We start from the raw sequence: 13164 nt of genomic DNA on the forward strand, positions 1-13164 counted from the left end.
CCAGTCACAGAGGAAACCAAGCACATTCAGAATGAGCACTGAAAATATGCTACACAGAAGGTGGACACAAAGCCACACACTGAGCACAGAGCTCCCCAGAACAGGCAAATCTTTACAGTGCACTAGTGGCTGCCTGGATGGCAGAAGGGAAATGGAGGTGACTACCAATGGTGTGATTTATTTTTTTTTTTTGCGGGGAGATGATGAAATGTTCAGGAACTAGATCGGATGGTAGAAGCACAACACTGTGTGTACTCTGAAAGGGTGAACTTTCTGAGTATGTGAAGTCTTTCAATAAAGTTATTACAAAAAAGAGAAACAGGTTATAAAGTGCTGATGTTTATTGTTAAGGCTGCATTTTTTTGGGTTCTCCAACACATATGCCTGAAACATCCCCACTTGCTGATTAATCACAGCTGGAAGGGTAGTAACACCGACAAAGCCAGGCCCGTTCACATCTCCCCGTGCACCACGTACACCACTGTCTGTGTTCCTGTGCCCTCGATGCAAGAAGACCGATACCAAAGTTCATTCTGTAGAGCCACCCCTCAAATTTTCTGTCTTCAGAAAACAGATTTATGCATGGGACAATGTTTTTGACCTTTGCTACTGGAAAACCTAAGTGGCAAATTTATTGTGTCAATTTTATTTTCCTTACATCTGTGTCCCAAGTCATCTCCCTTTCCTGTACCTACTGGACAGTCTCCAGCCTGATGGTCCTCCAAATGTTTCCTTTGGTAATAAAAGAAGTTTTAAAGAGCAAATTGTTCTAAGCTCTTTTAGTTGTAAGCATGATCCAATTTCAGAACAAAACGAACATTCTACCTGCCAGCCTCAGGGATGGTGAATAATAGTCTCTGCAATTCTATGATCTTTGCAAAGATGGTCTAGGGCTTCAAGGAGGCCAGTACCTCATCTCTGGGGCCTTTGTCAGTGCCTGATTCAAGGAACTGCCTGATGCCTCCAGGGAGTCTGCTCATGACTAGCCTAGCCTCTAAGCTCGGCCTTTATCAGATGGTCAGTTCAGTTTATCTACCCAGTCTTGGATGAGCAGACAGGCAAACCTTTTAACAGATACCTCAAAAAAGCAACAGTGGCTTGCTGCTACTTACAGTAACTGTCTTATTTTGGGGAAATCATCCAAGGAGCTGAGAAGTGAAAGGCTGGAATGCTGGCTGTACAGCAAAGTGCCCAGTGCCTAAATTTGGTGTCTCCTGGCCTGGTGCTCCTTCCATTACAGCACAGGGCTGAGCATGCCTAAACCAGCCAGCTCAAAGGATCTAGAGAACACCAACACCACAGATGGATGGAGCCCATGCACCTGTGCTCATATGGACCCCAAGAGGAAGAACAGTTATAGACATAAAGCCTAGGACTTCCAGTCTCTTCCTTTCTTCCCAGCTCCTAGGGTTGTTGCCACCTATACAAAGAGACATGAGAAACTTTTAGACAAGGAGAGGCACCTCTGATTTCACGGGTGGCCAAAAGGCCCTAAGAAAAGGGACTTTCTTGGAATACAAAGTCAGTTATGGGGAGGAAATGAGATTAGCCTGCAGGTCTGTTCATTTATTCCTCTGCTCACTGGCCACAGTTGCACAGGGGTAGCCACAGACAGAGGACTGCCCAGATTAAGAGTGAGTGGAGAAGTCTGCCCTAGTAAGGAGGATGCAGTCTTTCCACAGTGTGCCTACCCTGGTGAAAGTCATCTTTGTGGCCTGCGGAGGTCCCAATCACACATTTCTATCCACACAGTCTGAATGGGCTCATCTTAGCAATGTGAGAGGCAAGAACAATTTGTAAGCAGCAAGAATGGGCCTTGGTAGGAAGATAGTCATTTAGTCCTCCACAAAGCCTCAAGCCTTGTAATTGGAAGGAGTTGTGCAGTAACATAAAAAGCAAAGTGGAAGACTGGCAACATGAATTTTGTATTGACATTTGGTTCTTAATAATAACATCCAAAATGCGTTCTGTTCTTATAGCGCTGTGATTGGGACTGCATCGGGTGGAGGGTGTACGTTGCCGGAGTCTCTTGTGGAAGTGGGGAGCAGTTGGTGACGATAGAGAAACACTGATTTCTCCTGGGACCTACACGCAGCCAGGTGCAGAGCTGCAGCAGGTGCCTCGGCTCTGACCAGGGCTGGGGAGGCAGCCCCGGCTGGCCTGCAAACACATGGGCAGAGCCTTCTGCCCCCAGCCTACAAGCACACAGGTGCTGACGGGGCCAGCAGCGGCATCAGCAGCTCCTGGAGAGTGGAGGGGAGGCTGGGATGTTACATTCTTGAAGCCTTCACAGGTACATGTCATCGTAGCCCGGTGGGGGGAGATGATCTGGATTAGGTCTGCAATGGAGAGAAGGGCTGGAGAGTTGGAAGGACCGGGGCCAGGCACAAAACCAGACATGCACTGTGTGGAGGGGCCTGCCTTCCAGAATGACATGTGGTTCATGGAAGTCTAAGACAAATACAAGGGCAAGAAGGCCTGGGTCAATCCTACTTTGGCTAAATTATTCAATTCTTGGAGACTTGGTTTTCACATTTGTAAAATGTGGACTGTACTATTTACACAAAGACTGTTCACACAGCACAGTGAACTTTCTGACACACACCTAACTTTCAGAATGTGTTAATTCTTCTCCAGAGTTAGCCCTGGAGGGCTGCTGAGGGAGGGAGCTGAGGAGGGATGGAGCTCCTGGAAGGCTCTCTCCCGGGGGACAGCAGTACAGACTGGAGGCGGCACCGCTCTCTTGGCGGCAGCAGTGACTATGCTGAAGTCAAACACCTGCACTACTGTGATGCTGAGCCAAGCGGCACTAACTGCCACCCAGTCCCACCTCTCAGCATACCTGATGAATACCTACCCAGATGGGCTGGTCCCAATGGGTCCAAATGGGTCAAAGCGAGCTCCTGGGGGCACAGCACCGGGAGGAAGCCGGTTGGGGAGGCCTGAGGATGGGTCAATAAGTGCTCTTGGGAAGCCGGATCTCAGGGGATCCACAATCATGCCACCTCTCTGACATCTAAGATAAGGAGAAGCTTGGGTTAGCAGCTGTGGCAGGGGCCCACTGCCCTTGAAGGAGAGGTGAGACTGGCGAGCACAGACTAGAACGGACCAGGATGTAGACTGTGAGTGGTCTGAGGCACCCGAGACTTAGTAGGATGAGGCAAGAGCATGAGCATGAAGAGCATGGGAAAAGATCCACTGTTCACGAGGACAGGCCTGCAGCAAAGAAGGAAGTTCTGTAGGGTTCCTCGAACCTGCAGAGCTGAGGTCCTTACCGTGTCCTACATCCAAAGGGGCTGACTGGTTACCCTTCGCTAGAAATGGCCATGTCAAAGCAGAAATGTCACATGGCTCTGCAGGGCATTGACACCATTCGTGATGCTAGTGTTTTTGCGGTTTCCCTTAAGGGCCCCAGAGCAGTTTCTGGCTCCCAACAGTCTCTGTCCCTCAGCGAGTTTCACAGACCTGACTTCATGTGCTCAAACTGGGATGAATGGGCTAATGCTCCTTACATTCTGAGCTCATTGTTCCAGCACAATGCAGACCTAAGTGATTCCCCACTGTCTAAAAATAAGATGATAAAAGTGGGGTTACTCGGTCACTTTTCAGTGGGAGTTGAAATCTCATCTAAGCCACTCACAACTTAGTGCAGAGCTGAGGCTGTAATAATTTGCTGGGCAGGATGGATGGAAATCACAGAGATTCTAAGGGGGTTCACAGACTCAGTTCCTTTATCAAGTGATATAACACAAACAGTCCCGAGCTGTTTTTCCTAGGGTCTATGGCTCACTGTGTGATCTTCAGTCTGAACCTGATAAACTTCAGTATCATTCTATCCAAGGGGGTTTCTGTCCTCGCTTCAGGGGGAAGGGAAGTAGACAGGTCCTCTTGGCATGCTCCTGAGCTATTCCAGGTATTCTGCACACAGAGAGAGGCAATGATTTTCCAGGCACTCAGCAACAATAGCCTCCTTCACCCCAAAGGAAAAGACTGACGAAAAGCTCTAAAATTAGATGAGCTTGGGCTGAAAGCCACAGAGCAGGTGATATTGCTACCACCTCCCGGCAGTACTCACCCAAAGGGGTCTAGGTCATCTCCCCCGACGGCAAACGGGCCCAGGGGATCACGCCTGAAACAAACAAGGGTAATTACCACAAGTCCCGGAGCTACCAGGTACTCAGGCACCCAGGGGCTGCAGCTGATGCCAGTGGGGTCACAATTCGCAGACACAGCAGGCAGGGAAGACAACTGCATGAGACCACTGCACCAGGAATACTTCAGACTCTTGAGCAGGGATTAACACTGACCACATTAAAATAAAATTATGCAAAAGGAAATGAACATAAGTGAAAAACATGAAGGATCCCAGTTCTGTATAAAGATAGAATATACACTGTATTTTTGTTTTATCTGAAGTTCTAACTTAAAGAAGAAGCAAGAATATATCTAAAAAATATTACTTTAAATATTTAAATATTTAAACTTAACATAAAGAACCAAGAATATATCTGAAAAATATTACTTTAAAGCCCAAAACCAAACCCCTAAAACTTAAAGCTTCTCAGGTGAGGGAAGAGAGAGGTATGGAGGCATATTCACTGGAGCTGAGCTCAACCTTGTTATATGCACTGTCTTACTTGAGTCAGTGGACTGTAGCCCACTGGACAGTCACAGACTATATTCCTCTACAGTCTCTAAATGTTCTCCTCTCCCTCCAAGAACCAAGCTTTTCCTTCACGGAGGCTGCCTAACCTATGAGAACAGTTCTGCATTCTCTCTCTAACACATACACTATATCCTAATATTCTTTTTAAAAATATGTTGTTATTTATTGGCAAACAGAGGAAGGGAAGAAGGGAGGGAAGAAGGAAGCGAAGGAGGGGGGATGGAGGGAGGAGAGAACAGAATGAGAATGAATGAATTCACCAGGGCATCTTGTCACTGCAAATGAACTCCAGAGCCATGCATCAATTTGTGCATCTGGCTATGCAAGCAAGCACCTTAACTGCTGAGCCATCTCTCCAACCCCTATATCCTAATATTCTTTTTTTTTTTTTTTTTTTTGATTTTCAAACTTTTTATTTATTTGCAAGGAAGAGGGGGGAGGGGAGAGAATGGGAATGGATGTACCAGGACCTCTTGCAACTGCAAATGTACTCCAGATGCATGTGCTACTTTGGGCATCTGGCTTTCTGTGAGTACTTGGGGAATTGAACCCAGGCTGTCAGGCTTTGCGAGTAAGTGGCTTTAACCATTAAGAAATCTCTCCAGGCTGACCTGGAACTCGCTTTATAGCCAAGGCTTGCCTTGAGCTCATAGCAATCTTCCTACTTCAGCCTTCCAATGGCTGAGATTTTAAGTGTAGGCCACCATACCTAGCTTAACCCTTCATTTCTTTTTTTCTTTTTTTCTTTTTCGAGGTGGGGTCTCACTCTAGCCCAGGCTGACCTGGAATTCACTATGTAGTCTCAGGCTGGCCTTGAACTCAAGGTGATCCTCCTCTGTTTGCCTCCCAAGTGCTGGGATTAAAGGTGTGTGCCACCATGCCCGGCTTAACCCTTCATTTTTTTTTTTTTTTTTTTAATTTTTATTAACATTTTCCATGATTATAAAATATATCCCATGGTAATTCCCTCCCTCCCCACCCCCACACTTTCCCGTTTGAAATTCCATTCTCAATCATATTACCTCCCCATTACAATCATTGTAATTACATATATACAATATCAACCTATTAAGTATCCTCCTCCCTTCCTTTCTCCACCCTTTATGTCTCCTTTTCAACTTACTGGCCTCTGCTACTAAGTATTTTCATTCTCACACAGAAGCCCAGTCATCTGTAGCTAGGATCCCCATATGAGGGAGAACATGTGGCGCTTGGCTTTCTGGGCCTGGGTTACCTGACTTAGTATAATACTTTCCAGGTCCATCCATTTTTCTGCAAATTTCATAACTTCATTTTTCTTTACCGCTGAGTAGAACTCCATTGTATAAATGTACCACATCTTCATTATCCACTCATCTGTTGAGGGACATCTAGGCTGGTTCCATTTCCCAGCTATTATAAATTGAGCAGCAATAAACATGGTTGAGCATGTACTTCTAAGGAAATGAGATGAGTCCTTTGGATATATGCCTAGGAGTGCTATAGCTGGGTCATATGGTAGATCAATCTCTAGCTGCTTTAGGAACCTCCACACTGTTTTCCACAATGGCTGGACCAGATTGCATTCCCACCAGCAGTGCAGAAGGGTTCCTTTTTTTCCACATCCCCGCCAACATTTATGATCATTTGTTTTCATGATGGTGGCCAATCTGACAGGAGTGAGATGGAATCTCAATGTAGTTTTAATCTGCATTTCCCTGATGACTAGTGACGTAGAACATTTTTTTAGGTGCTTATATGCCATTCGTATTTCTTCCTTTGAGAACTCTCTATTTAGCTCCTTAGCCCATTTTTTGATTGGCCTGTTTGATTCCTTATTAGTTAACTTTTTGAGTTCTTTGTATATCCTAGATATTAATCCTTTATCAGATATATAGCTGGCGAAGATTTTTTCCCATTCTGTAGGTTGCCTCTTTGCTTTTTTCACTGTGTCCTTTGCGGTGCAAAATCTTTGTAATTTCATTAGGTCCCAGTGGTTAATCTGTGGTTTTATTGCCTGAGCAATTGGGGTTGTATTTAGAAAGTCTTTGCCAAGACCAATATGTTGGAGGGTTTCCCCTACTTTTTCCTCTAGCAGTTTCAAAGTTTCCGGTCTGATGTTAAGGTCTTTAATCCATTTGGACTTAATTCTTGTGCATGGCGAGAGAGAAGAATCTATTTTCATCCTTCTGCAGATATTTATCCAGTTTTCAAAACACCATTTGTTGAAGAGGCTGTCTCTTCTCCAATGAGTATTTTTGGCATTTTTATCGAATATCAGGTGGCTATAGCTACTTGGGCTTACATCTGGGTCCTCTATTCTGTTCCACTGATCTACATGTCTGTTTTTGTGCCAGTACCATGCTGTTTTTGTTACTATGGCTCTGTAGTATAGGTTAAAATCAGGTATGGTGATACCACCAGCCTCTTTTTTGTTGCTCAGTATTATTTTAGATATTCGAGGTTTTTTATGATTCCAAATGAATTTTTGGATTGTTTTTTCTATTTCCATGAAGAAAGCCTTTGGAATTTTGATAGGGATTGCATTAAATGTGTAGATTGCTTTAGGTAAGATTGCCATTTTCACGATATTGATTCTCCCAAGCCAGGAACAAGGGATGTTTCTCCACTTTCTAGTGTCTTCTGCAATTTCTCGCTTGAGTGTCTTAAAGTTCTCATTGTATAGATTCTTTACTTCCTTAGTTAGGTTTATTCCAAGGTATTTTATTTTTTTTGATGCAATTGTGAATGGGAGTGATTCTCTGATTTCATCCTCTGTGTGTTTGTTGTTAGCATATATGAAGGCTACTGATTTCTGTGTATTTATTTTGTATCCTGCTACATTGCTGTAGGTTTTGATTAGCTCTAACAGCTTGCTAGTAGAGTCTTTAGGGTCCTTTATGTATAGAATCATGTCATCTGCAAATAGTGATAACTTGATTTCTTCCTTTCCAATTTGTATCCCTTTTATGTGTGTCTCTTGCCTTATTGCTATGGCTAAGACTTCCAAAACTATATTAAATAGAAGTGGAGACAGTGGACACCCTTGTCTTGTTCCTGATTTTAGTGGAAAAGCTTCCAGTTTTTCCCCATTTAGTAATATGTTGGCTGTAGGCTTGTCATAAATAGCCTTTATTATATTGAGATATGTTCCTTCTATTCCCAGTCTCTGTAGGACTTTTATCATGAAGGGATGTTGGATTTTGTCAAATGCTTTCTCTGCATCTAATGAGATGATCATGTGATTTTTGTCCTTCAACCCATTTATGTAATGTATTACATTTATAGATTTGCGTATGTTGAACCATCCCTGCATCTCTGGGATAAAGCCTACTTGGTCAGGGTGAATGATCTTTTTGATATACTCTTGTATTCTGTTTGCCAATATTTTGTTGAGAATTTTTGCATCTATGTTCATGAGGGAGATTGGTCTGTAATTTTCTTTTTTTGTTCTATCTTTGCCTGGTTTTGGTATCAGGGTGATGCTGGCCTCATAGAAGGAGTTTGGTAGGATTCCTTCTTTTTCTATTTCCTGGAAAAGCTTAAGAAGCAATGGTGTTAGCTCTTCCTTAAAAGTCTGGTAAAATTCAGCAGTGAATCCATCCGGGCCTGGGCTTTTTTTAGTTGGGAGATTATTGATAACTGCTCGGATCTCCATGTTTGTTATAGGTCTATTTAAGTGATTAATCTCATTTTGATTTAATTTAGGTAGGTCATATAGATCAAGGAAATCATCCATTTCTTTCAGATTTTCATACTTTGTGGAGTATATGCTTTTATAGTATGTCCCTATAATTTTTTGAATTTCTCTGGAATCTGTTGTGATGTTACCTTGTTCATCTCTGATTTTATTAATTTGTGTCTCTTCTCTCTTTCTTTTGGTCAGATTTGCTAAGGGTTTATCAATCTTGTTTATCCTTTCAAAGAACCAACTCTTTGTTTCATTAATTCTTTGGATTGTTCTTTTTGTTTCTATTTCATTAATTTCTGCCCTAATCTTTATTATTTCTTCCCGTCTACTACTTTTTGGTTTGCCTTGTTCTTCTTTTTCCAAGGCTTTAAGGCGAAGCATTAGGTCGTTTACTTGCGACCTTTCTAATTTCTTAATATAGGCACTTAAGGCTATAAATTTACCTCTTAGAACTGCCTTCATTGTGTCCCAGAGATTTTGGTATGTTGTGTTCTCATTATCATTTGACTCTATAAATTTTTTGATTTCCTTTTTGATTTCTTCATTGACCCACTCATCATTTAGTAGTGTATTGTTTAGCTTCCATGATTTTGTGTATGCTCTATAGCCTTTCTTGCTACTGATTTGTAGTTTAATTCCATTGTGGTCAGATAGAATGCAAGGAATTATTTCAATTTTCCTGAATTTGTTAAGATTTGCTTTGTGTCCTAATATATGGTCTATTTTAGAGAATGTTCCATGTGCTGCTGAAAAGAATGTATATTCTGCAGCCTTTGGATGAAATGTCCTGTATATATCTGTTAGGTCCATATCTTCTATGACCTCATTTAGTCCAGATGCCTCTCTGTTTATTCTTTCCCTGGATGACCTGTCAATTGATGAGAGTGGGGTGTTAAAGTCACCCACCACCACCGTGTTTGGTGTTATCTGTGACCTTAGTTCTAATAGTGTTTGTTTGACGAATTTGGGAGCCCCCATGTTAGGTGCATATATGTTTAGGATTGTAATGTCCTCCTGTTGGAGTGTGCCCTTAATCAATATAAAGTGACCTTCCTTATCTTTTTTGACTAACTTCGGACTAAAGTCCACCCTGTCTGATATTAGGATAGCAACCCCTGCTTGTTTTCTAGGCCCATTTGCTTGAAACACCGTCTTCCAACCTTTCACCCTAAGATAATGTCTATCCTTTGTAGAAAGGTGAGTTTCTTGAAGACAACAAATTGTAGGATCCTGCTTTTTAACCCAGTCTGCAAATCTATGTCTTTTCGTTGGGGCATTGAGACCGTTGATATTAAGAGATATTATTGAAAGGTGTGTATTTATGTTTGCCATTTGTGTGTGTGTGTGTGTGTGTTACTTGTTCTACCTGTGCTCTCTTCTGTTAACTGGTATTTGAGTATGGCTGGTTTTTTCTAGGTTCCTTATATGTGTGCTTTTCCTTTTGTTCAGCATGGAGGATTCTATCAAGTATTTTCTGTAGAGCTGGTTTTGTCTTCAGATATTCCTTTAACCTGCTTTTGTCATGGAATGTCTTTATTTCTCCATCTATTTGGATGGATAACTTTGCAGGATAAAGTAACCTTGGTTGACAGTTGTTATCTTTCAGAACTTGGAATATATCACTCCAGGCCCTTCTGGCTTTAAAAGTTTGTGTTGAATAATCTGCTGTAATCCTGATGGGCTTGCTTTTGTAGGTAACTTGATTTTTCTCTCTAACTGCTTTCAATATTTTTTCTTTGGTTTGTGTGTTTGGAAGTTTGAGTATAATGTGGCGAGGAGAGTTTCTTTCTGGGTTTTGTCTGGCTGGGGTTCTAAAGGCTTCCTGTATCTGTATTGGCACCTCTTTCCCAATTTGGGGAAAATTTTCCTCTATGATTTTGTTGAAGATGCCTACTATGCCTCTGGAGTGGAATTCTTCTCCTTCTACTATGCCCTGAATTCTTATATTGGATCTTTTCATAGTGTCCCGAATATCTTGAAATTCCCACTCGTACTTTTCTATAAGTTTGTCTTTCTCTTTGTTGGACTGCATTAGGTCTGCCACCTGATCTTCTAGCTTAGATATTCTGTCCTCTCCCTCATCCATCCTACTGGTGAGATTTTCTACAGAGTTTTTTATTTCATTAACTGTGTTCTTCATTGCTAATAATTCTGACTGGTTTTTCTTTATTATTTCTATTTCTCTATTTATGTCTTGTATTGCCTTCTTTATTTCATTAAATTGGTGTCCTGCCTCTTCTTTGATTCCTTTGATTTCCTCTTTGATTTCCTCTTTGATTTCTTCTTTGGTTGTATTCATGTGTTCTTTGACCTCTTTGAACATATTTATAATTATTCTTTTGAACTCTTTCTCAGGCATTTCCTCTAACTCTTTCTCACTGGAGGACATTTCTGATGCATTAATACTTTTAGGTGGATTTATATCGTCTTGCTTTTTAGTGTTTCTTGTGTTATAATGTATATATTTTTGCCTCTTGGATTAAGTTAATGCTTGGATTTTCTAGCTAGCTGAGTATTCTTAGCTGTATCAATTGATTTGGTGTAAAATATTTTCAGGGTAGGACCTTAAGGTATTAGGTGTGGCTCTTAAGACTCTCAGAGTATCTACAAAGATGTTCTTAGGGGTTGAGTTTCCCTGCTATAGGAGTATTCAAGCAGGCTGAGTGGAATAATATACTGGTAGATTCTAAAATTTAGCTAAACACTGTACCCTTTCCATCAAAAACAGCCCTGAGTATGTATGCAAGAGTAGTTATTATAATGACCAGATCCTCTATCAACAAAGAGGTTTAGATTTCTGGTCTGTTGAGGTATCCAAGTCAGCTTGTGACCAGGTGAGACCCTTCCCTGGTGCAATCCCAGTTACCTTGGGTGATTGTGGTCTCAGTCAAGTTGCTGCCTGGGTCGTCGGGCTGCTGTTCTGATTTCTGGAGCTGGGCACTTGCTTTTCCTACGGGGCAAACTGAGCCGCTGCCGCCTCTGCAGCTGTTGTAGGTGCCTCCGCCGGAGCCCCCACCACTGCTGAAGCTGCCGTTGTCGTGTCCACCGCTGCTGCTCACCCCGAAGCCGCTGCTGTCCTGGGTCCGCTGCTGCTGGGGCCACTGGTACCGGTGCTGGAGCCGCTGAAGTTGCTGCCAAATTCTGCTCCTGCTTGGGTCCCGCCGTCAGCCCAAGTTGGCGCGGCCGGGTCCCGGGCCGCTGCTGTGTTCGCTGGAGCTGGGTTCAGGCGGCAGGGGAGGGGAGGGAGCCGCGGCTGTTCTGGTTGTATCGTGTGCTTTTACCTCGCGGTCTGCTCCTCCCTCCGTTGCTCGCTGCCGCTCTCCCCTCACGTTTCCCGAGTTGCGGAGAGCGCGGTGTGAGGGGAAAATCCCGCACCTGGCTTGTCCTGCGGCTCGAGTCGAGAGACCGGCGGTTTTCTGCCGCTCCGCGGTTGCGGCGGGTAGCTGAGCCGCCCCGGAGCCGCTGTTCCCGGCTGTGCAGGCTCTGGATGCTCTATAACTCTTCCACTTCTCCGCTGCCGCCTCAACTTCCTATACACCTCACTTTTTAGTAAAAGTGTGTATTTTGCTGAGTTTATTTTGGTCTTTCCCCCCCCAGGCTGTTTTGGCGTGGTACCTACGCCGCCATCTTAACCGGAAGAACCCTAATATTCTTTATCCAGTGACTTTCTATCTATTTTATTTTATTTTTTGAGATAGAGAGAGAGAGAGAGGCAGAGAGAATGAACACGTCAGGGACTCCAGCTACTGCAAAGGAACTCCAGATCCATGCGCCACCTTGTGCATCTAGCTTATGTGGGTCCTGGGAATTGAACCTGAGTAGGTAGAAGTTGGGCCCTTTTGCAGTGGCTAGAAATCCTGGTACATCCATTCTATCTGCCCCCCTCAATAAATAAAAATATTAAAAAAAGGAATACAAAAATTGGGGCTGTACTCCCTCCTGTCTTCTCATGGGCAGGAGATCTTTATACACTCTCCTTTTTTGCTTCTCTTAATCTAATAACGTCTCTCTAAACTTAAAAAATATATATAAATTCAAGTTAAAATATACCCACAAAGTCAAGGAAACTGGAATCCATCTAAATGGGGCACCATACGTACATCATGGCATAGCCCTACATGTAGCCATGGAAACAAACAAAAAAACAAACAAACAAGGTTCTTAGAATGCTTAAAAAATGATGTACAAAAGTGCTCATACTCTACTGTTAATTGTGGTGTGAAGGGGATTATCGACAGCCTAAGGAAGTCAACTACAAAATTTGCCTGTGTATGTGTGGCAGAGGCATGTGTGTTATTGGAAGTAGAAAAAGTATGCTGAAGGTGAAAACAGTGATAGTCAAACAACTCAGTTCTTTAAAACATATGCTTTGGATTCAGGCACGGTGGCACACACCTGTAATCCCACACTTGGGAGGTAGAGGCAGGAGGATTAGGAATTCAAGGTCATCTTCAGTTCTATAGTAAATTCCTGGTCAGCCTAGGCTACATGAGACCCTATACCCCAAACGACAAAACAAAACAACAGAAATCAAAGATAAAAAAAAAAAAGAGAGAGAGAGAGATAATTGTGCTTTGAAATCTGCTTGAAGCCCTGGTACATAACACAAACCCAACAGTTCTGGGGCACAGGCAGCTCCTGCCAGAACAAGAAAGTCTCATAGGTGGCACCAATCTCAGCGTTCAGGTACAAAGCCACTCACTAGAGAACTGGGGGAGGAACAAAGGCAAGTGCTCTGCCAGCCGCCCCTCCCAGTGGGCACTGCAGTTCAGGCAAACACCAGGTTCTTGACCCATACCATGGCTCATGGAACCACCAGGTTTCTGGT

At 43.2% G+C, this 13164-nt stretch overlaps 1 protein-coding gene across 1 annotated transcript in view; it reads right to left on the bottom strand.

Annotated features, from left to right (window-relative positions):
- Positions 1–326: 326 nt before the first annotated feature.
- Psmf1 (proteasome inhibitor subunit 1) overlaps positions 327–13164 on the bottom strand; it is a 40828-nt gene continuing 27990 nt past the window's right edge. Inside the window, exons 5-7 of the mRNA XM_004668046.3 lie at positions 4076–4129; positions 2858–3016; positions 327–2339 (exon numbers count right to left, since the gene is read on the bottom strand). Coding sequence (XP_004668103.1) covers positions 2288–2339; positions 2858–3016; positions 4076–4129 — 265 coding nt within the window. The 3' untranslated portion in view covers positions 327–2287. The remainder of the gene's footprint in view (positions 2340–2857; positions 3017–4075; positions 4130–13164) is intronic.

Source organism: Jaculus jaculus, chromosome 8, assembly GCF_020740685.1.
Source record: "Jaculus jaculus isolate mJacJac1 chromosome 8, mJacJac1.mat.Y.cur, whole genome shotgun sequence".
Classification (NCBI taxonomy): domain Eukaryota; kingdom Metazoa; phylum Chordata; class Mammalia; order Rodentia; family Dipodidae; genus Jaculus; species Jaculus jaculus.